Source organism: Acanthisitta chloris, unplaced genomic scaffold, assembly GCF_000695815.1.
Source record: "Acanthisitta chloris isolate BGI_N310 unplaced genomic scaffold, ASM69581v1 scaffold15751, whole genome shotgun sequence".
Classification (NCBI taxonomy): Eukaryota; Metazoa; Chordata; class Aves; order Passeriformes; family Acanthisittidae; genus Acanthisitta; species Acanthisitta chloris.
In genome coordinates this window covers 44238-70366 of record NW_008655584.1, presented here as the reverse complement: position 1 = coordinate 70366, position 26129 = coordinate 44238, and the positions used below count along the sequence as shown (strand labels likewise).

Here is a 26129-nt window from a genome sequence, read left to right as displayed (position 1 = left end):
TTCCTGGCACTGCCTCCACAGCTTCACCAGTAGTGAGATCCAGTGCCCTGAGAACCTTCATGATCAACTTCCAGTCTAAGAGACTCATTTTCTTCAACAAGACAGAACAGGCCTTTGTGTCGGGGTTTCTTGATGGTTCAGAATTTCACACGCTGCGATCACACGTGCTATTTAATGACATGGAGAGCTTTGTTTATGAGAATAACACATTTACAGTCACAGATGGCTGGGCAGTTTTCCACGAGGAGTTTTCTCCAGTGGGAATTTCTAGCTTCAATGAGTATGTTGTGGATTGCAATTTGGATTACCCAGAGTACTCTGGCTTTGGCAACTTGATTTTCTATGGGGCATCAGCTCAGCCTTTTCCTTTACCAACAACTCCTCGTCATATCACAGCACTATTTGGATTGAATCAAGCTATGATCAGCTGGAGACCACCTGAACACAGTATTGGAACCAGTAAGTTCAGTTGTTTCTTATGGGAAAGTCCACTCCTTTTCTTTCTAGAGGAGTAACTTTCTGGTTTCCCTTTTCTTGATTTGGGCTTGAGTGACTTCAATAGCAGATTCTGATGGAAATTATGGAACTACCTCAGTTTGAAAAATTTAACCCATAGCTTGCCAGTAAAGTAGCTAAATTGTCTGTCTAAATTAATACAAGTTTACATCGCTAACTTATTTTAATCCTGCAAGGATTTTTAAGCAAGGCTTGATTTCAAGTATGAAGTTACAGTAACATTGGTTTCTGATATCACACAGAAAATGCATGTCAGAGACTTAATGACTTTTGGTCAATGATTGTGTTATGGTCTCCATGCATGTTTCTCTGAACAGCACAAAATTACCTTGGGGAAAATTTTGATTCTTCCAACTACATTCTCCATGGGGGATTGAACTACTACTCTTGGTTGGTCCCAGAGATGAAGAGTGTAAATTTTTAATGTATTCCTTTCCTAATTTTCCTGATACTGGCATTTTTGAAAGGAGTCTCCAACATACAGTTTTCTCAAAGAATGCGTATCATCTGTTACAGCCATCTACTCTATAGTAATTATTTACTTCTCACAGGTTTATCTGCTTGGCAGAACTGGACCTATGATATGAAAGTGTCATCTCAGCACCCATTTGAGGAGGAACGGGTCATCTCAAATATTAGTGGCACAAGGTTTACAGTGAAGGAGCTGACCAGCTTCACAACATATGAAGTGTCAGTTAGAGCTGTGTCTCCTGCCGGTGAAGGGCCATGGTCAGAGTCATTTAGAGGCAAAACTTTAGAAAAAGGTGAGAATTGCTTTGCCACACAAGAAAAATTAAGAGTGAGTTGTATATACAGCTTTCCACCTGGTGAGGCCTAGACTTCAGGCAAAGACTGCAAAATTCAAGAATACAGGATAAGTAAATTTGCTTTCAGTTAAGCTGGTAAGATTCTCAAACTAGAATAATGGCATTAGATATTATTTATGCATTTATTATTGCTACTTATATACATTTTTCTAACACAAATACACTGTCAAAGACATTATTTGATACATTACAAATGAACAGTATGAGAGGTGTTATTCCTTTCCTGTGCTCTGTAAAGAACTTTCTATGATCAATTGGTTTGCTTAGTGACAGTTCATGGAAAAGTGTGGCTCACTAAAAGCTGAAAATCCTTGGTTTGGGCATAGATAATTGCATAAAATGTCTAAGATTTATAGGTCTTTGGAATGTTTTTTGAAACCTAGTTCACCCATAATAACCTATGTCTGAGGGGAAAAAAACTTTCATCTTAAGACACTGGACAGGCACTTGGGATTAGGGGTGACTTTTGCCTGACTTTGGTAAGACCAGGTCCAAACCCACAGTGGTTTTTAAGCATCTACTAGGATTCCAAATTGTCTTATTGTTCTGGATCTGCCCTGAATCTCTGAGTTTCTCAAATCATGATAATTTCATGTATTACTTCTTTTTCCATTATTCCTTAGGACAGGGGCAGTTTTAATGGTGCTTTTGTAACTTTCCAGAAACAGGAATCCCTGTTATTAAAATACAAATACTGTATGTAAGTTGCTTGTTGGTGTGCACTGCTGCAGTTTTCTTTCTTTATCAGCTGAAGAAGAACCGTATATATTGGCAGTGGGGCCCAAAGGGCTCTGGAAGCAGCAATTGGATAGCTATGGGCCAGGAGAACTCCTCTATCCTCATATAAGAAATACTTCAGGTAAATACTAAACATATTGCTACAGACGTGTTGCAATTTATTAGTTCTCCATAAATTTTATCAGCAAAACTGAAAGACAAGAGTTCTCATTGCAGCAGTCTAGACTTGAATATAGGGCAGTGCAGTTCAGTGCAGCAGCTTCTTTGAGCCAAGCCTTTGTGTCCATCCTCTTTTATCTACTCTATGGATCAAATTAATCCTCAGTGAAACCCTACTGACATCATCACAGTTACAGCAGAGCTAAAATTTATTCTTTAACTAAATAGTTCTGCCTCCAGCCTCTCAATATATGTCATACATTTATAGTCATCAGGGCTATATATGTGCATTTTATTCCTAAAAAGAAGCATCTATCTTCAAGGTAGCTGAGCCTACCTGTGCATTTGTATGGATTTTTTAAAAGATGAAGTGTCTGGCTACCTTTTATTCTTAAAAAAGTTATTTTTTTTTATTTACATGTTTGTGAAATGCTTAATATCTTCCTTTTTTTCTTCAAGCCCTCGACTGGTATAATAACACTCTTTATTGGATTAATTCCCTGGGGGAAGTTCAGACCTGGTCATTGAACAAAAGAAAAGGTACCACTGAGAATGCTTATGTATCCAACGTCAGAAATGCAAGGATGTTGGCCTTTGAGTGGTTGGGTCAGTGCTTGTATTGGGCTGGCAAAGCAAATACGGTAGGTACAGTTGCACTTCTTAAAAGAAAAAAAACCCCTTATGTCAACAATAAAGACTAAGGCAGTCTTTGGGAAGTTATTCCCTACTGCTTGCAACCCGAGATGCATTTGGACCTTTACTATTATAGTATGGAACAAGGAGACCTTTCTTTCCTTGTGTGATTTTCCAGAGTTACACAAAAGTTTTGGGTCAAATGTTCACTAATATTCACTAATGCAGGATACTGAATTCACCAGGTGCAAAACAGGCAAATCAAACATGTTATCAACAGTTTTGTTGGATTCAACATTGTAAAAATAAGTGGATATAGTGAAAATGGAGGCTGCCAAGGTGATCCCACCTAAGGAGTAAATGGACCTTATTTTAATCAAATTTGACACTATTTGTTTATGCAGAGATTTTAAAGATCGACCTCTGCACTGTGCTATTTTGCAGATCACTGCAGTTAAAAAATAATTACAATTGCACTTTGTACACTCATATCAGGAACACTGACATGTGAATTTTTTAAAAGGTATCTGACTTCAAAATTGTAGTGCTAATTTATGCAGTGCTGTCAAATTATGCCTTTCATTTCTTGTAAGTGCAAAGTCAGAAGCTGTTTCAAAAATGAGCTAGGAGGCCAGATTTCACACTGCCTTGCACCCTCATTTACACTTGTGAATAGTGAATATGAAGTGGGTGAGAAATTCTGTCAGACAGAAGGCTGCCGAAACTAAGAAAGTGAAGGGAAAAGCTATTTCAGCTTTTTCTTTTGTTACTTTCTGGCAAACATTGACTAATAAGTTTGTGTTACTGTTCATACTTTAAATGCAAAAGGTTTAGATTTTGAAATCCTAAGGCTTGCATAGGCTTCTGAAAAACGACTGTGGAAAAGTCACTGATGCATATTCATCTGACTGTGGCTGATGGTTTAGGTGTGATACTAAAAGTAATTCTTTTGTCTCTAGATCTACAGAAAATCACTGCTGGGAGGCAGTGTGGATGTTGTGGCTCATGTTGTGTTCCCAGTGAAGGATCTAGTAGTGGATTCAGTAAATGGTTATTTGTACTGGGTCACAGTGTACACAGTGGAGGCCACAAGATTGAATGGAGAGGAGTATCTTATGTTACAAGAGCAGCCACAGTTTTCTGGTAAACAGGTAACTTTTTTTTCTTTGGGGGGGTGCTTGGCTGGTGTGTGTTTTACACATCTCTTGAATATAGTCAGTGTTCATGGTTGTCAAAATCAACATTTTGTGACCAGAAGAATAACATGCCTTTCCTGCAATATTGCTATATCATTTTGAGAACAAGGTAAGAATTAAATCAGATAATAGAATCATAAAATGTTAAGAGTTCAAGGGACCTTACAGATCCTCTAGTACCAATCTCTCCTGCCATGGGCAGGAACACCTCCCACTAGACCAGGTTTCTCAAGGCCTCTGGTGTGGCATCTACTATACTTGTAAACTTGAACACAGAAGAACAGGAAAACTTGTACATGAGAGAAATGTCTGTGCTGCAAAGGGTCACTGTATCTTCCAGTACTAGCCTCCCACCTCCCTGTGGAAGCTGGCTGGCATGGACTGTCTTCATGGGAAGATATATGCTGTCCAAGCTCAATGGCACTCTTGGTCTTATCACCTGTCTTCCAGATAATCTCTTGCAAAGGACCAGCAATTTGCAGTTTATTCTAAGTGGCAAACATTGCTTTTCTTGCCCTTCTCTTTTGATTCACTACTTGCTTCTCCATATCCCCTCGTGCTAACCTCAAATTTCTTGTTCTTGGCTACAAGAACTTTGGCAGCAATAAGACTGCTTGTCTGCTCCTGTCATTTTTTTTCTGCACCTTTCTCTATGTCAGTGATACCAGCCTTCAACCATTCACTTATTCACACCTCCTACAAACAAACATCTCCTCTCCTGCTTCTCTGCTGCCCTAATCTATGCACTGACTTCCTGAACTCAGCCTCCTGCTGTGATGCATACAGGAAAAAAGCCAAGTAAAAGTGCCTAGATTGAGAAGTGACCACTTATAGCTGACAGGTGTTTGTCTCTTAAAATAAACCCCAAAACAAATCCATCAGACACAAAGAGGGCAGCACAGTATTCTTCAATGGTGAAATTATTGCGTTGGTCATTATTGTCTCGTATAAAGATGCAAATATATATTTGCTCAAATACTAATATGCATCTTCCTTGCACAAGGGAGTCCTTTATCCTGAAAAGAGCATGTCTTACCTCAGTATTAAAACACAGATGTAATAGTTAATTGCTGTTATCCCACAGTTAAAGTATATTCCCCACATAACTGGTTCTTCCTGGTATTTGCCATCTATTTTTCTAATAAAGAATTGCTGTTCAGCTAGTCATTACAGGATCTTCAGCAGTTTATAGCTGTATCTCCTTTTAGCTTGAAATCTGGGTGCTAGGAACAGGAATAGAAGAGACTACTGTGAAAACGACAGGTTTCCTAAACAAATATGAAGGCAGAGCTTTGAAAGTCTAATTTCTTTGGCAGGACCTGGATTTTTTTTTGACAATTATTTTATTTTCCAATCCGTTATTTAGCTTAGTTAGTGAGTGTTGGCATAGCTTGATTGACTCTAGCATAGCTACACTGATTTATACCAACTTAGGATCTGGCATAGAATTTCCAAAGCACTTAGTAAGTCCTTTACAATGTACACTATGCCTGGGACAAAAGTAATTTATAGGGGAGCAGCAAAGTGCTGGATGGATGGGGACCATGACCCTCTAGGTGTGGTCTCTTAGTATTTCTATTCGAAGGGTCTTTCAAGCAGCTAAATTTATGCTGCATCTTATGATGTTGAGTTACATTGCATCAACAAAATGACATATTGTAACACATATTACTTCTCATGAATTGAAAAGATTTTGTCTATTTTTCAAACATATCAGAAGGGAGGTATTAAATTACTGCCTAACTCCTGAAAATGAATAGTACAAATTTTTATTTACCTTTTATTAATGGTGATACAGGGATCAGGAGAAAGAAAATGAACACATCTATGGGAAAATGTAATACTTGCAGAAAAAAATAGGGCAAGGCAAAAAGACCCAAATGTTTAAAAAAGCAAGGAAAATTCAAGAATATGTCACTTGGTGTTGAGCATGGGAGGGAGAATAGGTAAATGAGATAAAATATAACATGGTTGACTAAATATACACTCAAGCACATACATGCTGTGAGATATTTTTAACAGGACAACCTACAGGAGCAATCATTCAAACCTTGATTTTCTGACATACAATGTCAACAGAAATATGTCAAGAATGTGATTACATAAGGGCCAACAGACAACTAACTGATATGGCATTTGCTTTCCTGTCATCATCTTCTGCAGTTTATTAATGAAGAGTTAGGGAAAAAAAAGAAGACTGTTCCACTTACATCCATAATGGAAATTTAAGCTTATAAAAGAATAGCTACAATTAGTGTTTGGATGAGAAGTTTGAGAGCTGCTAGAAAACAAGTTCAGAGAGGCCCCTAACAACTTGTAAGCTGTGCTAAGGATATAACGTAGACTAAACTTGATAACATTTAGCAGACTAATTTGTGGAAGCAAATTCTTTTTTATTCGCAGAACAGATTATTAGATATCTGATTTCTACTATTGTTGCATATGGTATTGAATCTGTTGTTTATTGCAAAAGCAGAAAAGCTCTATTTTGAATATTATATCCTACTGAAAATAAACAAAATATCTTGGACCTCACTTAAATGAAGATGAAACATTGAAGTAATGAACAGGAAGATTTTTCAGTTCCCCCCACCTCTTTATTTAGTGATAAATTATTTACTAAAATGTAAATAGTTGAATTTCCTGCTAATCAAATACATCAATAAAATATTTGCATCTGTTTTCCATAAGTAATGCAATACATTATATGTTGTATGCATAACATTGAAAATAGAAAACAAAGAGAAAAGGTCCAAAGTACTTCTTTCAAAAGGTGATTCTGACTTTAAGACTGGATGCCAACCAACTGTTTCAGACAAAGAATGTTGAAATACCAGAGGTATTCTGGAGATTTTGACAGGTAGTTCCACTAATCACTTGATGCACTAGTGCCATCATATCTGAAGTATTCAGATACTCCAGGGATGAACACTGTGACAGGTGTTAATAAAATGCTATCTAGAAAATTATCAGCTGCTATAAATAGGTGTCCACCAAGGACCTGATTATTTTGTACTGCTACTTCTTTTTGGTGTTAGAATAGACATTCATAGTAGTAATGTTATTTTTGCCAATAAAGAGCTACTTAAGATGGTGTCTAGACAACAGTTATGCCTAAGGGCTTTTACCTCAGAACTGAAGATGTGTCCAGGTTGTCATCTGGACTGTTTTCTTCTTAGGTGGTTGGTTTAACTTCGGATCTCACCTATGGTTTTCTCTACTGGCTCGTGCAAGATAGTCTATGTCTAAACCTATACAGAGCTTCTCTTTGCACAGAAGGGTAAGTGTATAGCAGAGGTAAGAAAGTCTGTTTCCAGTTTTTGTAGTACTACTTAAAAAAATAAATTCTTAAATGCTGGGAACTCTATTTACTAAATTCACAATAAACAAAAAGGAGAGCTAATGATCATAGCTAGCTAATAGCAAACCGCATGTTGAGATGGTTGTTAAATGCCCTTTAAGAGTGAGAGAGATTCAGTATGGAAGTTCAACTGAACTGAGGTCATGCTCATCAATTTTTAGGCTTAGCTTTAGGAAATAATCACCATTTATTGTCTATTTTGTCTTGGCATTTACAACACCTGACAGTTTCCAAGTGCCTAGAGCTCTGTAACTTGTTCATCTTGCGTGAAGCTCAGGATTTGAACTGACACCACTTTCTCACCTGAGCAATCAGGACACAGCAGGCTTTCCTCTTGATCATCCTGAACATGAAATGGCTGCATTACTCCTGAAAGGCAAAGTTTAAAAAGACAAAACAAAACCATATTTATGGGTTAGCTTGCATATATACCAAAACCTTGAGAAAAATGGTAATTTGTTCTCTATGTGCCAAGTGTATTATGAGTGGTAGTTTATGAAACTATTTTTGCTCTTTTTCATATGGAGAATGCAGGGTTTGGTTTTTTTTCAAGCATTAGATTTAACTTATTAAACTTAATTGAACAGCAACTGTATCTGCATGTGCTCAGTGTTGCAGGTTGACTTTGTGTGGAATCAGCTGAATTTTCTGACTGATTTTAGGTATTCTATGATTAATACTAAACATTGAAAGAATAAATATATGTTGATCAGTTTTAGCTAGAACATGCAACTCCATTGTGAACAAACTGGCAGCCACAAATCATTGTCCCTGGCATGCCAGAATACAGAGATTAGAAGTAACCCATCCTAATGGACCTGATGGTATGTGTTTTCCAAATTTGTTTCGGATAGCAAGCGTCTAAGCTTAAAGTCATTTTTGAGATGACAAAATTATGCCTCTTACAGCATATTGAATCTCTTACTCAGAAGATAAGTTGGGGTCTAAAAAGGCCTGTAAGTGTTGATATGTAAGGTACAAGGCAGATTAAATCACCAGCGAACCCAGTGGAGGAAAATATTAATAGAGTTTAATAGATAATGGAAGGGTCCCTGCTCTAAGGAAGTAGAATGAATCCCATGCTATGAAGTAGACTCCACTATTTCAGTAGAAATACTGAGAGAAGGTGGGCTGATTTTTCAAGATACTCACTTTTCTGCATCCATGCATCAGAATATTAAACCATTTTATAATTGCTTTCTAATGAAATCAAGGGAATGAAAGACTTTTTGTTCCCCAGATATTCCTGCAGTGTTTCATCTTCTGAAAAGTGTTCTGCTTTAAAAAGCTTGAAGAAAACTTTTTGTTTTCCTGCCTCCTACATGAGTATTAAGAACTTGAATGATGAGAAACTTATCAATGTGTCAAGCATTACATAAATCTGTTCTCTCTATAAGTGTGTTTTCAGTTTGCTAATTTCATACATGTTTTCACAGTTGTGGCAATGCCTTCACCACTGAATTTGCAGCATGGAGTACTTCAGAAATATCTCAGGGTGCACTGGAATACTACAGTGGTCGTCTGTTCTGGATTAATAGGCTTCAGTTCATTACAACCCAGGAAGTCAACCAGAGCCTTAGCATTCCCTTTTCACAACCAGCAGAATTTACAACCTTTACCCTTGTTCACACATCACTTAAACCTTTGCCAGGTACATTATTTTCTTTACCTAAACTCCTCCATAATGGTATTCGCTGTCACCTTGTAATTCTTCATTATTGAAATTCTTTAGTCATTTGACAAAAGATAAGGACAAGAGGAAATTATTAATAAATACATCAGGATATACCTGGATAATGTGCAATTATAGAAGCTGGTGGTATGGGTATGGATAAAAAGAATACACAGTGCTCATTGTTTCTATTTAATGACCATTAACAGGATTTTCCATAGTACTTTAGTGTTTTCAGGCAGGTTTGAAAAGTCTACCTATTCCTCACATTCTTTAGATTATGAGAATTTCTTCTTCTGTTTATGGACAGGAAATTTTTCTGTTACACCGAAAGTGATTCCAGATTCAGTGCCAGAGTCTTCCTTCAGGATTAAAGGAAATTCTTCAAGTTTTCTCATCACTTGGAGTCCCTCTACAAACGTGGAATGGGGAACTGTCTTTTACTGCGTGGGATCAAAAACTTTTCAAGTGAGGATATTCATGTAGTCCCTCCCTATTATCTACTTGTTGATGTATCTCCTTTTAAACAGAAATACAGTTTGTTTCTTCTCCAGCATTTACAAATTGATCAAGCAACCAATCTAAATTGTAAATAGAATGCAAGTTGTCCAGTTTCTCTGTCACTGCAGCCAGCATGGAAGGAACACAGGCTTATCAGTAGCTCTGGGCTAGCATCTGGGGAGTGAAGAGCCAGGCAAAGAGTTCAGAGTGGTCAAAGATATGTGAGAAAGCCTTCCACAGTAATGCAGAAACTGAGCTCTGAGCTGACAGTGGGACTGCCTTTGCCTGAATGTGAAATCCAGCCCTCAACCACACTTCATTTTAGTGCATTTGGCAAGTTTTGATTTAAATTCAAAGGGCAGATTGCTAGCAGATTGCTACACATCACTACAGTGCCACGGGAGTTGGTGAAACAATGATCACCCACAAGAAGAGAAGCTCTGTTTTGATTTAATTGACCAGTTTGGTGAGGGGAATTTTTGAAAACTGAAAGCCTTTCTGATTTGGGAAAAGAGTTTTGCTTTATTTTGTTCTGTTTTACTTCATTCACAGTCTCTGGAGAGTGAACGGTGCCTCCATCCCCATAACTTGACAGTGCCATCCTACCGAGTTGATTGGCTGGAACCATTTGCACTCTTTGATTTTACTGTCACTCCATACACATACTGGGGCAAGGCACCAACAACATCTGTATCCCTTCGAGCCCCTGAAGGAGGTACTAAAATTTTAAATTTTAACTCCCACTCCTCACATGTAATGGGTACTGGGACCAGGTCTGTGTCAGCAACTGAAACCCTGGAGGTTTCAGAGCTTGCAAGGGCATATTTCTGAGTATCTTTGGCAATTATCTATTGCACACATAAATGCACACAATTGGAGTAATAGAATTCAGAACAGAAAATGCATGACAATATGTTCACCATGAGCAAGAAAAACTGAGATCCATTACAATGAATACCAAAGGCTTCATTCAATATCTTTACCGCTTGTTAGGTTTTTTAATTCATGTTATGCACTTTTCACTTTTGATTCAGTGTTTATTTTTTCATGTCAAAGTTAAGTTAGCTAAAATACAGTGTTGAGTGACTGGAGCACTGAGAAAGCTTATGAGATGCAGTAGATTTTGAAGTGAATAGGAGAGGGGATAGAGTACACTCTGTGCTGTGAAAATTTTCAGCTCCATAGTTACCTACAAGACTTAGCTAACTAGTTATGTCCCAATCTCAGTGCAGGAGTGCATTTGTTTCTGTTTATACAGTTCTTTTCTTTTTTGCTAGGCAAGTTAAAATCGGATGCCTGCACACCAATGAAAACCAGAAAGGAATTACCATTAAGTTTTAGACAGTCTGCTGTAGTTTACACTTCACCAATTGCTATTTGTCTCTGTTGGCATTGGGGCTGTAAAGCTCAGGCTCAAAGTAAGAGTTAATAATGAGGTAGAGTTTGTGTTTCAGTAGGAGTAGTTTGTTCTCTGTTTTTTATCCTTGGTTTTTATTTTTTTTTAAAAATGCAGTTCCTTCAGCTCCTACAAACCCTAGAATATATGTGTTACAAAATAACCTACGTGCAGGTGATGAGAAAGTCCTTGTGGAGTTCAGGTGGGACAGACCTGAAAAGGATAACGGTGTGTTGAAGCAGTTCAGGGTTTACTATCAGCTGTTGAATCAGAGTTGCGCTGCTGATGCTTTCACAGAGTGGAATGCAAGCAATGTTAAACCCACCCTGATGCACTTTTCTCTCAAGGATGTGCTTCCTAACCTCACAGTAAGGTTTCAGGTATGAAAAGTTGCTAAGCTTATCTCATGCTAGGCAGTAGATGTTGTCAGTGCAGGCTGACATGTTTGCCTGGGAGGTGGTATTGGGCTTGGGGCTAGAGCTTGTGGTTTCTGCTTATAGAACTGCTGATTCACTGACTCACCCATGGGTACTGGCTTAACCTTTTCATATATCATATTGTTCACTAAATGCTGCAGTATTATACTGGTTTGGTGAGGACCAAAAGAAGCGTTTCTAGAGGTCTTCCAAAGCCACTGCTAAAAACTGCAAGTTAAACAGATTCAACTGACATGGTGAAGCATGACAGGCCATTTAAACAGAGCCACAGACTAAGAGAAGTTCTGCTGCTGGAGAAATGCAAGGACTTACGAGACTTCCATAGGAAAAGACTTCCGTATTAAAACTTGACAAGAAGTCGTGTTTTAATTGTGATATAAGTTTTAAAATACACAGAATGTGTGCTTGAAAGGCAAGTTAAAAGTAGGAGATCATGTAATAGGCCAGATACTGATGCAGGAGAGCACCATGTTGGTTGCAACATCAACCAACAGAAGGAATTGCTCCAGACTGGGGAAGGAGACAAGACTGGTGTCCTTTGAATTCTAATTGACTCAGCATAGATTATCACCCTCTGGGCCACTGCTTAAAATTCTCTTCATAGCCACAGTCCAACCCTGAATATAGCCTTTGGAATGACCAGCAGAGCCTTAGCTCAAACAGAGCACACACACACGTTTCTAGCTGAGCAGCCAGGGGGCTTTCAGTTCTGTCAGTAGCTAAGATTCTACATGCTCTCAAATGCAATCATTTATGCTGTTACTTAGCATAAGTAACAATCTCCTGTCCCATAGGTGCAAGCCTTCACCTCTGTAAGCCCAGGACCTTTGTCTGACATGGCAGAGAGGAATTCATCAGGTATGGATACTTTAGCTACCATCTCAAGGTTTGTGTACAATAGCTGGTGAAATTGACAGTACAAGAATTTGGCAATCTGATTAATAGCCTCCAACTTTATGTGACGTTGGTTCCGCCCTACAGTAGACACCACAGAGGAAATAGTTACAGCTTCAGATATTAAATGATTAATGGATTCCTTATGATTAGACTAAATTTCAGGAATTTCATGCCTTTCCTAAAAACTGTGCTAAATTAACTTTTCTAGGCAGCTCCAGGATAGTATGGAACAGCAGGCTTTGAGCTGTAATCTGTATACTACTAGAGGTATAAAATATTTGTAATTAGTCTGTGAAAGGTAACCAAGGGAGTTAGAGACCTACTAGAGATCATAGGCTGTTTCTTGTTGGGCTGTTAAAAATAATTAAATGAGCAAATCTGTTTTTATTAGGCTTAAATTTGCCAGGTAAGCACCCACAATGCTCTTGAAAATATCTTAGAGGTTTGATGTGATGACAAGAAGGCAGCTCATTGTTTTATTTCTTTGCTCTGACATAAGACCAACTATAATAAGTGCAGGGCCCTCATTTATTTACATCTTGTAGTTGCTTTACTTATGAATGACTGTGATTATCTAGAATTTTTTTTGTAAATTCTGCTGTGCCCTTTTCATTCCAGATCTTTTCCCTGTCCCAACTCTTATAACTGTTTCTGCCAACAAGTTGTTTCTTACTGACATAGACAGTAATCATGCCATATGGGAACTTTCAGAAAAGACAAATGTAAAGGACATCTGTTACACTGCTAATGATGACAAAGTGTACTATATCATAGAAGATTCTCTTTTTATTCTAAATGTACAGACTGCTTCAAAATTTCAGGTATTCCTTTGTTCATTCCCTTACTTGAGAGAGTCTAGAAGAGTATGTGGCCATTATTGTTGCTATTTTGTGGCCAGCTCTGTGGCCAGAGTATGCCACTGGTAAAGTTGTCCAATGAATCCTGTATGATTTTACTGACATCTCCTTTGTTGTTCAGATATTCCATCAGACATTTAATTTAAAATTCACACTACTAAACGCAATAATACTTTTAATCAAATTTAATTTAATTTAATTCTAATTTCAAGAATACATAACCAATATGGAAGTAAAAATTGATATTTTTGAAACAATAGTTTTCATTTGTGTAAAAATATTGTAATCGTCAATCCATGGCACCTCTTTATATTTTGACTTCTACTTCCTAAGTAGAAATTTTTTTCATAAACAAACCTAACTTCATAATGTCCTAGCATCAGGTGGGAAAATTCTGCTCTCAAGCAGTTTTAGTAACATTTTTATTTTTTTCTTAAGTTTTTCAAAGATGCATATCTTCACAATGTCACAGCCATGACAGTTGACTGGATTGTAAGACATCTCTTTGTTGCCCTGAAAACATCATGGAATGAAACTCAAATATTTGTTATTGATCTTGAGCTCAAGAAAAAATCTCTAAAAGCCTTAAACACACAGTTGGGCATAAGTAATTCAACTGTATCCTCTCTGTTGTCATATCCTTTTCTAAGGTAAGGCATATATTACTAATAACTTTTTAAAAGCATATTTTAAACATTATTTTCATTAAATCTTCAACTGTTAAGGACCAGAAAAGACTTTTTATAGTACATGAGTTTTTGATATTGTGTTAATCTCAGAAATTTCTGAGTGCAGTTCTACTTTTATACTGCTAGTTGAGCTTGGACATACCTAATTTCAAAAAGTTGTCTGAGTTTGGGTAAAGATTTCAAATCCTGCTTAAATACTGAGTGGTTAAGTAATGCAAATGAAAGTCAAGAGCAGACAACAAGTTTTTACAGGAACAATTTTATCCAGAATAGTCAGTTATTGTGACCTTCCATAAAAAATTTAAGCTCTTGGAATCACTTTGAAATTACACTGCTGTAGTTACCTTGTTTTAAAAGTTTGAGGGGTTTGTGACTAGTTACTCATAGGACTGCACTTGGGGCAGATTGCTCAGATTGAAGTTTTTCTACTGCAAGCAATGCTTTGGTGTTTGGTTTTCTTGATAGCCGCTTGTACTGGATGGAAGAGCTCAGTTATGGCAGACGCATGTTTTATTATGATCTGCTGAATAACACCATGCACCACATTTTGGGATACACTTCAGTAGAAGAACAGATGAAGAACTACTGCACCTGTAACGTGGCAGAAGCAGAGCTAGGGAGACCTATGAATATAGACGTGTCTGACTCCGAGAATCCCCAGCTGCTCTTTATCAGAGGAAAAGATGAAATTTGGGCCTCAGATGTGGATGGTTGCCACTGCTGGAGAGTTGCTACAATACCAAGTTTTCAAGGTCTGAGTACTCTGTTGTTTCTAGATAGTTTGTGACTCCTGCTGTCTCTTACATCAAGCATATTAATATCAGCAAAATAGAATTCATGAAGCACATTCTTTCTAAAATTATCTCATCTATAGTCAATATGGACAAAATGTTTGTGTTCCGTGTTTCCAGTTGCTTAACCTGTTGATGCAAACTAGGAGAAAGAGCAGTGTGAGGATATTTACTGATGCAAATATATGTTCTAGTAAGATGTAAATCAAATGAGATGCTACAGCCTCAAATGCTATTTGTCAAGAGATTTCACTTAGAGTATTATCACATTATTTTGCTAGGGTTTCATATCAGCTGCACCTATTATAGTTTATCTCAAGAAAAATTACACTAACATACTGAGTTATGCCTGAAAGTGGCATTGCAGACTTCGATACGCAGTGAGGGTATTTCATGCAGGTAGGGTCTTGTATGACAACTTACCTATGTTGCGCTTCTTGTAATAATAACACTTGATTGCTTGGTTTTCAGTTCAATTTGGGAGGAGTGCTGCCAAAGCTGTTCTGCTACCAGAGGAGCTGTCTTAATTGCTCCTGGGAGTTGGCAGATCATGGTGGTTTTCATCTTGGAAAAAAAGATGAAAGTTTCTATAGACAACTCTTGCTTTCATGTTTTATTTCTTGTGTTTGTTAGTTGAATTGCATTTCTCATATTAATGGATAATAAAAAGCCTTCGCATCTACACTTGTAAACTGAAAGAACAATGTCTCAGCTTCATGAGACCTACTGGAAAATATCAGAAATCTCTTTTCAAGGAGAGGTCTTTGAAGATACAATTTGGCCAAGATGCTCATGCATATTAACTCACCAGGAATACAAATACCCATCTGCTCTTGTAAATTGTCTGCTCAGGGTTTATTATAAAGCTTAGCTATGCAATGTTTTCCTACAGGTAATAAGATTGGCAGCTTGACTGTAGATAAGAAATTCATATACTGGAGCACTGAAACAAAGGAATACACTGAAATTTGGCTAACAAATAAAGAAAGCACAAGACACTTACTTCACAGGAGAGCAAATCATGAGCTGAAAATCTTAGCCTACAACTCAGCGGCACAACTGTATCCAGGTAGAGGAGATTTGGATTGTTCTGTAAATGTAACCAATTTATTTCAGAGCGTGCATTTAAGTTGCAGATTGTGCTATGTGTATTTATGTAAAGTATGCTTTATGGATTCAGGTGCCTTCTAGAGGAAAATAATTTGCACACTTTTAAAATATAAAGGCTAGCTTTGTGTTGGATCAAATGGAAGGTCATGATGATGAATATTGCCCATGTTCGTTATTGTCAAACGATGCCTGTTTACAAAGTTGTGTCAAACCTTGAGATGTAGAAAAGCTGGTGCATGTTAAAGCATAGAAAATGAGCAAATGTGTTCCACAGAGTGTTGTAGCAAGAGTTTGATAATGATCCCTCTTATGACACATATCTTGCTTTGTTCACAAGCATGTAAAACTGAAAAAAAATTTCTGTCCTTCTGAAGACAAAGACATAAGAAATTTGTTTATTAAAATTGCTTATAAAGAAGTACCTGAGTGGCAATTGCTGGTTCCATTACAGTAGACCCTGGCTTCATTTAGAACTCATATTATTTTAAACAAAAAATTGTAGAATGATAATGAAAGAAATGAAAATTAGTCTTAATAAAAATTAGGATTTGTGGTACCACTAGGGATTATCTTTGTAAATACAGAGGTTAAGAATAGCTACTAGCATGATGAATATATTCAAAATAATTCTTTAATTCCAGTTTTGCATAAAAACATGACAAATATATAAGAGAATATTTTAACAAGATGGACTTCTCTGGAATAAAGCAATTTCACATTCTTTAGGGTAGCCAGTAGAGTTACTCCTGCCTGCAGCTGCTCTGACCAATGCCCAGGCTATTCTTACCAGCACTTTGGGCATGTTTGTTCCCATGAGATCTGTGTGGGCTTGGCACTGGTGCAGGAGCCTTGGTTTGGCCCTGGTACAGAATGTGCCAATCCCTATCCCCAGGGATAGGGTTTCCTGCAAGAGTCTGAGGCTTAGCTGGTGCTAAAGGAAGAACCAAATTTCAGTCCAAATGAATTATTTCTACCCAGAGATCTCCACGGAGCTCTTCTTATTTACAATGACTGCTGCAAATACATTTGGCAGAATACACAACATTGACATTTGCAGACGAGGGCAATAAAGAGAATTATTCACACAAGTTTAAAATAAAAGGAAATCAACATACTAAAATAAGGAAAAGAAAGTTCTCAGTACTGAAAGCAAATGCTGTATATGTGGAAAAGTGATGTTTGTAAAGACCATCTAGGTGACTGACATGCTTTTGATTGCTTTAGTGATGTGAGCGAGGAGTGCTGCTAGTAACCTTTAATTGCCATCCAGAGATGTGATGTCAGTTGATCATTTGACACATCAGAAGTATTCAGTGAAAATTATTGTCCTGTCACAGATTCTGTGCGAGAGTGATTTCTCTTCAGGGTTAGGAGGAAGGGGACTGACTATGTAGTGAAGGATTTTCTTGTCAGTGTAAACCCATTTCTATGGAAATGCCTGACAGAAACTTTATCTCTGAAAATGACTCAATTCTTTATTCCATCTGGGACTTTTCCCACGGGAGTTTTGCTACTCTAAGTAACTATCAAATTGGCAAAGGTTTAACCTTACATTTGTTTCATTTGGACAGACTTTTTTAGTTTCTTTCTGCATGACCCTGACTTTGGTACGAATGGCAGGTTGATCGTTCAGGGAAAATAGATCTTGACTACGGGGTCAGTTGTTCTGGCCTAAGGGCAAGCATTAGTCCTTGTGCCTTCTTCCCTGTACACATGCTTTAATGTTTTCCTTCTTGTCAGGAAACCCATTTAATAAATGTTTATTTTATTTTTAAAAGTAATACTTTTTCATCAAGTGATGAGGCATTCTCTTTTATTACTCTTTGTTAACTCTCAGCATATAGTTTTTTTATTGTTTTCTCCCTAAAAACTCCTTTGCCACTTCCAAAATTTGTCTCTCCTTCCCTGTTGTTACTTTACACATGGAAAGCTGTTTGGAAATAAAAACAGATAACATTTTATTGCTAGAGAAATGTACTCTCTACTCTGCATATCTCTCTCTCCTGTGACAAGCAAGTTTGGGCTCATCAATGTGTACTCCCCTTGCTAATACAGCAGCTGCGATTTGTATTTCCATTTTCTACTTAAAGAACCTAAATTCTTTATTAAAACTATCTTATCAAAGATAAATGAGACTTTCTTGGATGACCACTATTTCTGTGTCCATGAATATAACCAAATAAAGTATATTCAGATGGGATTTTCTTCTGTTTCTGTTTGTGACAACACAGAATACTTTGTGGCTACTCTTTCTCATAAGAATTGTGGTAGAATCCCATGCAAGTTTGGATTGGTCCAGCCATAATTAATTGTTTTTAATTTTTTGATGTCTTTCCTAGATAAAACATGCCTGATTCCATTGCCAGACACTGAGAAACCTACTATCCTTGCTACGACTAACACCAGTTTTACATTAAATTTACCATCTGTCAAACCACAGCAGCTATGCCCTGGCATATCGCAGCCTACGCCGACATACCTGGTGTTTTTCAGGCAAATGACTAACAACTGCAGGAACTCAAGACACTGTTTGTCTGCCTCACAGCAAAAAACATTGGTATGGCTGTTTGGAACAAAAATGCATGTGATATCATATACAAACAGGGAATGGGCTGTCACTTCTAGTAATTTTATAAACCATTCTGTAACGTTCTATCAAGGAGTTTTTACATTTTTGCATCCCAACAGTAATTCTCCTTTCTGTCTGGTATTTGTTAAGTGGTAGATTCCTCAGCTTTTCTCCGTGCAAGTGCACCTCTACTTTTCAATATGCCTTTGCTAAAATCCTGTTGAAACAGGTCTTCAGTTTCTACTTGTAAAAAGAACCTTTGTGGTTGATATTAATCTGTTTAGACAACTCTTGAGACTGTCCAGCAGCCATAGAGCTTGCCCTTATGTGCTTTGTGGTAGTTGTACTGGTGTTGGTAATTTTTTCTTACATTTTTTTCTGTGCCATTTCCTATGTACGTACCAGACACTGAACAGTGGAATATTGGACTTCAGCTTGTTTTTTGGTGTGTGCTTTCTTTTCTGTAGTGGCCTATTACCCAAACCATGATTTTAACATTCTTTTATTTAAAACACTAGAGTGTATTATAATACAAAAGCACTACTACTTTTTAGCATGCATTTCATTGACAGATGATTGATGTGACATATGACTCTCTTTTGTAAGAATGAATGTTTATTAGCTGATATTTGGATTACAGGAATTTCAGGGTCCTGTAGCTGTCCTAGACAACCTACAGCCATTTTCGAGTTATGTCATACAAGTTGCAGTGAAAAACTATTACTCAGATGAGAAAGTGCTGCCTATGGGAGAAGACATGATTGGCACAACTCTGTGTGGAGGTTTGTTGCATATTTTATTCTGATTTTGAACAGAGTTCTTATCTCAGTTGAAGTTGTATTCATCCAGAATAGCTGGCAACAAGTACATGCCAGGGGTCCTGATTCCCTCTCTTCTTCCCTTAGGGATGCACTCTGTGGTTTCTTTAAATGTTCATTCATAGAATAAGTAACCTCTCTTTTTGCCACCATGGTCCACAGAGTCACCTGTGAGCTGCCATTGGCTCCTTTTAGGCATGGGTCATTTCCCGGTTTTTGTCCTGGAAAAGTCACATTTTTCCCCTTAAGAAAACCTCTGTTTAAGATAAACCTCTTTTCATCTTTCAAATAAAAGTGGAACAAGAAATGAAGGCATATTGCCACTCTTCTTTTGGAATCCAGATATGGTATACTTTGTAAGTTCTCTTCCAACTAGGCTATTTTTTTGTCTCTTAGCAGCCAGATCTCTAAGCATCTGCAGCATCAAGCAAATAGGCTCTAATCCTATGTGGATCTCTGAATTATGAGCATATTCCTTAGGATTCTATGACAAAAAAAAAAAAAGGAAAATCTGACCAGTGATCAGAAGATTTCAATTCTTTTCATGGGAATCCATGTCTATAGTATAAATTTAGTATGACACATTGGTTGAATAAGATTGAATACTATAGGAATGTGGTACGAATTCACACTGTTGCTTCTTTGTAAGGTAAACTGAGCCATCCTGCAGCAATGTACACCCTTTCATTGGTGAAACATAAAGGTAGCATATGAAATGGGAGACTGGGTTGCTCCACTGAAATGGAATTTTTCAGTCTCAAGTTAAAATGAAACATGAAACTCAGAACTGGCTTCTCTTGCTGAGTCTAAACAAAACATCCATATCAAAATAAAGTCCTAGACAAAAAAATCCCCACAAACCAAATGAAAAACAAAACCAAAACCCCACACCCTCCTACAAATCCTGAGCATCTTTACTATGTATTTGTATCAATATTCAGAGACTTTCATAATTCAAAGAAAAATTTCCAACCAGCTGTAAACAGAAGGATATATGTGTCCAGGCACTAATGTTCTCAATTTCATGAATGTAACTGCTAGTTTAAATTGTAATCAGATGCTGCTAGAGCCTCTTGAAGTGTGTACACTATTTCACACCTCTGAAGCTGTGTGAATTCCCTCTGCCTTTCTTTCAATTCTGTAATGAAATGAAAGAAGTTTGGACTAATCTGTGCTTTCTAACAAACAGCAAGACAGAGGGAATGAAAAAAAAAGAAGACAGCTTAGAAACAATAATGCATTGCTCTTGCCACAGAGTGTCACTCTTACTCCACACATGTTTTAACTAGAGACATGAGAAATTTGTCTTATTTACTATTCTAGTTTCAATCTGTAGTCTTGCTACTAGGGCATAAATTATAGCATGTGGACTCATTTCTATATGTTAGGAATGTAAATGACTTAACTTTTTATGTATCTGGACAGTTCAGTAGCAAAAAAAGAAATTTTGATGCAGAGTTGGGGCATGCTATTTCAAAAGCTGTGATCTTAAATCTTCAAAGGAAAGGCTGATTTTTCCAGAACAATTGGTGAGTAAGCAGCTGGTATGGACATCAGACCAGCAACCCAGTTTCTTGCTTACACAGCTCAGCCAGACCATGTATTTCTGAGCAAAATTGTAAGATGGTGACAAACAATGCTTAGTCTTGGGTTTTCTTCCTTCAGACATTTCTGTGCAAGAAAAGACTTTCCAATTGGAGTAGTGCACAAGGTCTTTATTGAATGCCTATCAAGTAATCATCATATTAAACTCACAACTGAGAGACAGATTAAGAAATTGAGAGGAGGAATTCAGTGATACTAATATAAATGCAGAGGTTTAGGACAGCAGCTGGGGGCTTCCTTGAGGGAGGGCTTGGGTTTTCTTTTTCTGCTTATATGATAGGATATCAAAACAGATGGTAAAAAGATCCTCAAAATATTTTTAACTTGTCTGCAGCTGACCAATTATGCAAAGATATGAGTTTTGCATATGTAGGGTGTCAGACCTGTAAATGAATCATATTCATACACTTATAACCTTTTTTTCTCTCCTTGATGGCATTTCTTGACTTCTCTAAAGATAAACACAAACAAACCTCCAGTGACATCTGTAACTAAAAGGAGGTTATTTTTTCTTTCTGTTTCAGTACCAGAGGCAGTTGATACCATTAAAATATTAGTTTTGTCTGACACCACGATCAATGTATCTTGGAGTGAACCTCTGAAGCCAAATGGACCCCTAGAATCCATCCGCTATCAGATCTCTGTCAATTTATTGCCTCCTGTCCCAGCGACACCCTTGCGAAAAAGTGACTTTCCAAATGGGATGCTCACCTGGTCTGTCAGTGGGCTCCAATCTGGAGCAAACAATTCATTCAAGGTATAATGCAAGCAGTTTTACCTTTTTATTCACTAACCTGCAGATCTTTAGACAGCTGTTCTGTAAAGCTAGATGTGTGCTTTGAAAATCTGGGTCCAAAACTTAGTAGACTTCTCTCACTCTTTTAATTTTAAGGAAAATAAAATTTTATTCCTGTCATTTTTTCAGATTAAATCATTAGCAGTGAGATCTTTTCTGTTTGAGGAGCACATCACAAATCTCAAGAGTAAGCAGGAGTTTCTGCTGCGATCCTGCTGTTACTGCCCTGATACTTATTCAACATGCTAAGAGAGGGTCAGATGATTTGTATTATCTGTTCTCAAAGGACACCTTGAACTGTGACCTCCTTGTGAAGGACTAGGTGAAGTGCACGAAACAGGGCTATGTGAGTGCAAATGGGTCATGGCCAAAAGATAGAGGCTTTTCTCAGGAAAGCAGCATATTTGTAACTTTCATAAAGGGGGAACATCTACATATTATATAAAGGTCAGGCTCACATGTTTTGCCAATGACTGCTTTTCCTTTAATAAATAGCTTTTCATTTAGAAAAAGAGGCTTTTTTGCTTAGTCCAATAAATCAAAACTTAACAAATATATCCATAGAGACATAGGTGATGACTGGATTAATAGCTGGCTGATTCTATCTCAGAGCAGTCACATTTTGAATAAAAGTATACCGTAAAGAATGCATGCAGAGTTAACAGGAACAATATATCAATGCTGGCCTTGTAACAAATGCATAGGACTAACAATGACTTTAAAATGCAGGTAGGGTCTTGGCTATTTGCAGATCTTTAAAGAAAATTTCTGTAGACAAGACTATTGAAGGGTGATTGCAAATCCTCTGACTTTTGGTTTCATTGAAATATCATGCTGTCAGTACAATAGAAGTAGTAGTTTCTTTCACTGTCCAGACAAACCATAGACAAAGGAAGAGCTAGATTTTTCAACTACTATGTCAAAACATTATAGAAATAGGAAATATAGTAATAGGCCGGCACCAGGATAGCTAGCAGAAGCAGCAGAATGGGATATCCATCCATCCATCAGCTTCTGCAGTTCACATGAACTCCCACATCAGCATCGTGTGAAAAGTTCTATGGCTTGTGTGGTTATGCCAGGCTATGAGTGGTGAGAATTGAGAGGCACACACATCAGCCCCCCAACAACCCTGCTGTTGCCTGACTCAGGCAGCAAAGCATTTTGGACTTCAGGGAAGGGAGACTACCATCCTGAAGTAGTGTCAGTATTACCTGCCTGAGCACATGTGTGATTGCTGTAAGAATGAGCAGAAAAGGGTGACTTAAGATGGAGGGAAAAAAAGCAAGAAGATGAAGGAATCAAAGGAGGCCAAAGTAGCAAGGATTTAAAAGGGAAGGCTCCATTAATATGCTGTAGAAGAAGACAAAATGAGGAATAGATTGCAGTATATAATGGGATTTTTTGTTTAGTTTTTAGGATGAGGAGACATGTGACTAGATATTTAACAACTGCATGGAGCTAGCTGTAGCACAACAGATCAGGAGAATGAAAGATAAAGTCAAAGGCTTTTTGTATAGGTTATATGTGCTTAAGTCAGCAGCATCTGATGGTCTTGAACTACATAAGGAGATGGCTATTTTCTGTAACTTTTGGAAGGGAGTAAAGTCCCCTAGAACTAGCAAAAAAAAAAAGGTTACAAAAAGAGCTTCAAAAAAAGAAAATATAGACTATTTTGTATAACGTCAATACCCGAAGTTACTTTAAGTACATACAGTTTTACTAGGACTATATTAAGATGTATAGAGGTAATATTAGGGCTCTATTAGGACAAAATGGCAAACAGTTTTTATATAGTGGATAACAGACAAATAAAAATATCCAGTGTGAATTCATAAGAACAAAACATACTGCTTCTCCCTTTACAGACAAAGGGTTGAAAGGAAAACAATAATGATATATCTGGACAGCAGGTCTCTCAGCAGAGTGGCATTTTGGAGGGCAACCAAGTAAACGTTGTCTGCAGAACACGCACTGGGTATATCACAAATAGAGAGTGCTTCTCACAGCTGGGACAATATTCAGCTGATGGCAGGAGGGGATCTGTTCTGGTCTTAATTTAATTTTGTGCTTTAGTTAATTATTTGGATGGTACAATGAGGAATATATATATATACACACTTCCCTACATACCTATGTGTATGCATCTAAGTATGCATACCCAAATATAGGTCATATTTGATTGCAGCTTGGTGAAAGGCAACGTGCTAAGGCACCTCCTCACCTTGTGTTTTTGTGGTTCTAAAACATTGCCTAATGTGTGATGTGACATCTACATGTCTGTGTAAGAAAGAGCAAGTGGCATTTAAGAAAGGTCTTAGTAGAAAGCTGAGATGAGAAACTAAGAGTCTCTGAGGAAGAGTACTGCAGCCTGAAGATTTGTCACACTGTAGCTATGAACAGCCAGCCTGAAGATGTATCACACTGCAACTATGAGTCTCAAAATCTTTCTACACCTATATCTCTATTGCCTGAATATTGTCTTGTTTCAAAACAGCTAGTCTTCCAAACACTTGGAGTTGATAAAGCCACCTTTCCAACTGGTCTGGTACTGTACAATTCATCTGTTTTCTTACTAGGTTCTTGCTTTTCATCCTGATGAGAACTGGTTTTCTGAAAGTGTCCCTGTCATTGCAAAAACTTTTGAGACTCCACTTGCACCTATCAACATATTTCCCAGCAATACAAGTTTCCAGCTAGAATGGAAAGCTCCTCTGCATGTCGATGAAAACAACTTCTGGTTTGAGCTGCGTAAGGTAAAAATACCACTTAGGGTTTTTTTCCAGATCAGAGCAAATTTAAGCTACTCTGTCCTGGTGAGCAGGACAGGGTGGGTGGCAGGATGTATATGAAGAATCTCAGCAGATAATTTGGGCATGGTGATGTCAGTCTTAGCGGCTCAGAAGGGGCAGGATGGAGTCAGTGTTTGCCAGGAACAAGGAGGAGTGCAGCTGTAGCATTTAGTACTCCATAGTGCCAAAGGACATCCTGGATGACCCCACCAGAATTCCTCCTGGGTCTCCTGTTTCAGCAGAGCCCTCTCCCTGTTTCCTCACTGGCTTGCCCCAACCTGGCTTGCAGCTACAAATCCAATGTCTGCACAAGAGAAAGAAGAAAAGAGTTTTCAGTAATAAATATTATCTAAAACCTAGTATCCGGATTTTATTTTCCTGTGATAGAAGTCAGGGGAAAATGCTGCGGATTTTATTTTCCTGTGATAGAAGTTAGGAGAAAAATACAGATCCAGTAGTGCAGACTGTAGAAAATAAGCACTGCAGTGGCAGCAGCATGGATGGAAACTTCAGATTTTAATACCTGAACCACTGGACACCAAAAAGGTCATGTGCTAAACTGAATCATGTTGATTCTTTAATGTAGAGAATCAGACTCATTAGGACTACACCAGATATTTCCCTGCCTTAAAACAAATGTCATAGCACAATTCCACTAAACCATCTCCTTTCATGGCAAGCTGAACTGATGGACATCATGGTGATCCAGAAATAAAAGGAGAAGGCTCCTTTTGGCAGTGTAAAGCAGTCACTTAATCTGTTGTTCTTTGTGAGTGTCAAGACTTGTGAGTCTCCTGAAAACAAAGAAAAAAATTTGGTTCTGTGTCCTTGGTCTCTAAGAGGACAAAGTCCCATGACTGAGACAGCACATGTTGTACCTCCACTATGATATTAAAAGGTGTCAAAGTAGTTAATCTACCCAGGAATAGAACTGTGATACACTTTCAGCAGAGCAAGAAAGTTGACCATGATGATATTTTATTTTTCTAGTGGCCAGCAAAAAGTGACTGGTTTTCTCCTGCAAGCACTAAGTGCACAGCAGATCTTGTTTACACATGCAACCTCACAGGAACTCTTCCTTCAACCAACTACTTTGTAAGGGTAACAGTAGTTTATGTTACAGGAGTGAAAAGTACTTCCTCTTCAACAAGCTTTAAAACTACAGGTAAGCACTTAATGTAGATAATAAGATTTTAAGACTATATTAAGGATGTGAATATTCGGAGACAATATTTTCCAAAATTTATCAGGCAATTTTCTTATACTAAGAGCCAATAGTTCTGTGTGTTTGAAAAATAACACAATAGCATACCTGTGGCATACTCTTGCTCCACACATGCCTTCAAAATTGTTAGGGGGAAAGAGCAAATGGAGCAAAGAAAAAGAGTGAGGGAACTCCAAATGAAAAGCTTATATGCATGTGAACTAGTTACTGGTGAAAGACTGCATGAGAATAAATATTTTGAAATTTACCCATTGCAAAGAGAAGACCAAAGATACATTCTCTATGGGGATTATTGATGTAGTTCCTTCATCCTTTTGTACATCTAAACACCCATGTGCACATCTAATTGTTCTCTGTGCCTGTTAGCCCTTCGGTCTTGTTATAAACACATTTTAAGAGTTCTGTTTCTTCCCTTGTTTGGCTTAAGCTGGTGTTCCCAGTAAGCCAGGAGTTCCAAAAAGAGCAGAAGAGACAAAAAACTCCATACAGTGGGAAAAGGCTGATGACAATGGGAGCAACTTGACCTACTACGTCTTAGAAATCA

At 37.7% G+C, this 26129-nt stretch overlaps 1 protein-coding gene across 1 annotated transcript in view; it reads left to right on the top strand.

Moving 5' to 3' along the window:
- The window catches only part of ROS1 (ROS proto-oncogene 1 , receptor tyrosine kinase), a 69475-nt gene that overhangs the window by 16339 nt on the left and 27007 nt on the right, over positions 1-26129 (top strand). Inside the window, 21 exon segments of the mRNA XM_009083974.1 lie at positions 1-459; positions 1068-1280; positions 2092-2202; positions 2700-2881; positions 3833-4024; positions 7249-7349; positions 8867-9081; positions 9413-9577; positions 10157-10318; positions 11117-11379; positions 12231-12294; positions 12952-13154; positions 13629-13840; positions 14345-14631; positions 15563-15739; positions 18120-18337; positions 18990-19131; positions 21297-21529; positions 24148-24324; positions 25351-25525; positions 26013-26126. The exon segment at positions 1-459 is cut by the window's left edge and continues 21 nt beyond it. Of these exon segments, the coding sequence (XP_009082222.1) occupies positions 1-459; positions 1068-1280; positions 2092-2202; positions 2700-2881; positions 3833-4024; positions 7249-7349; positions 8867-9081; positions 9413-9577; positions 10157-10318; positions 11117-11379; positions 12231-12294; positions 12952-13154; positions 13629-13840; positions 14345-14631; positions 15563-15739; positions 18120-18337; positions 18990-19131; positions 21297-21529; positions 24148-24324; positions 25351-25525; positions 26013-26126 (4065 nt within the window).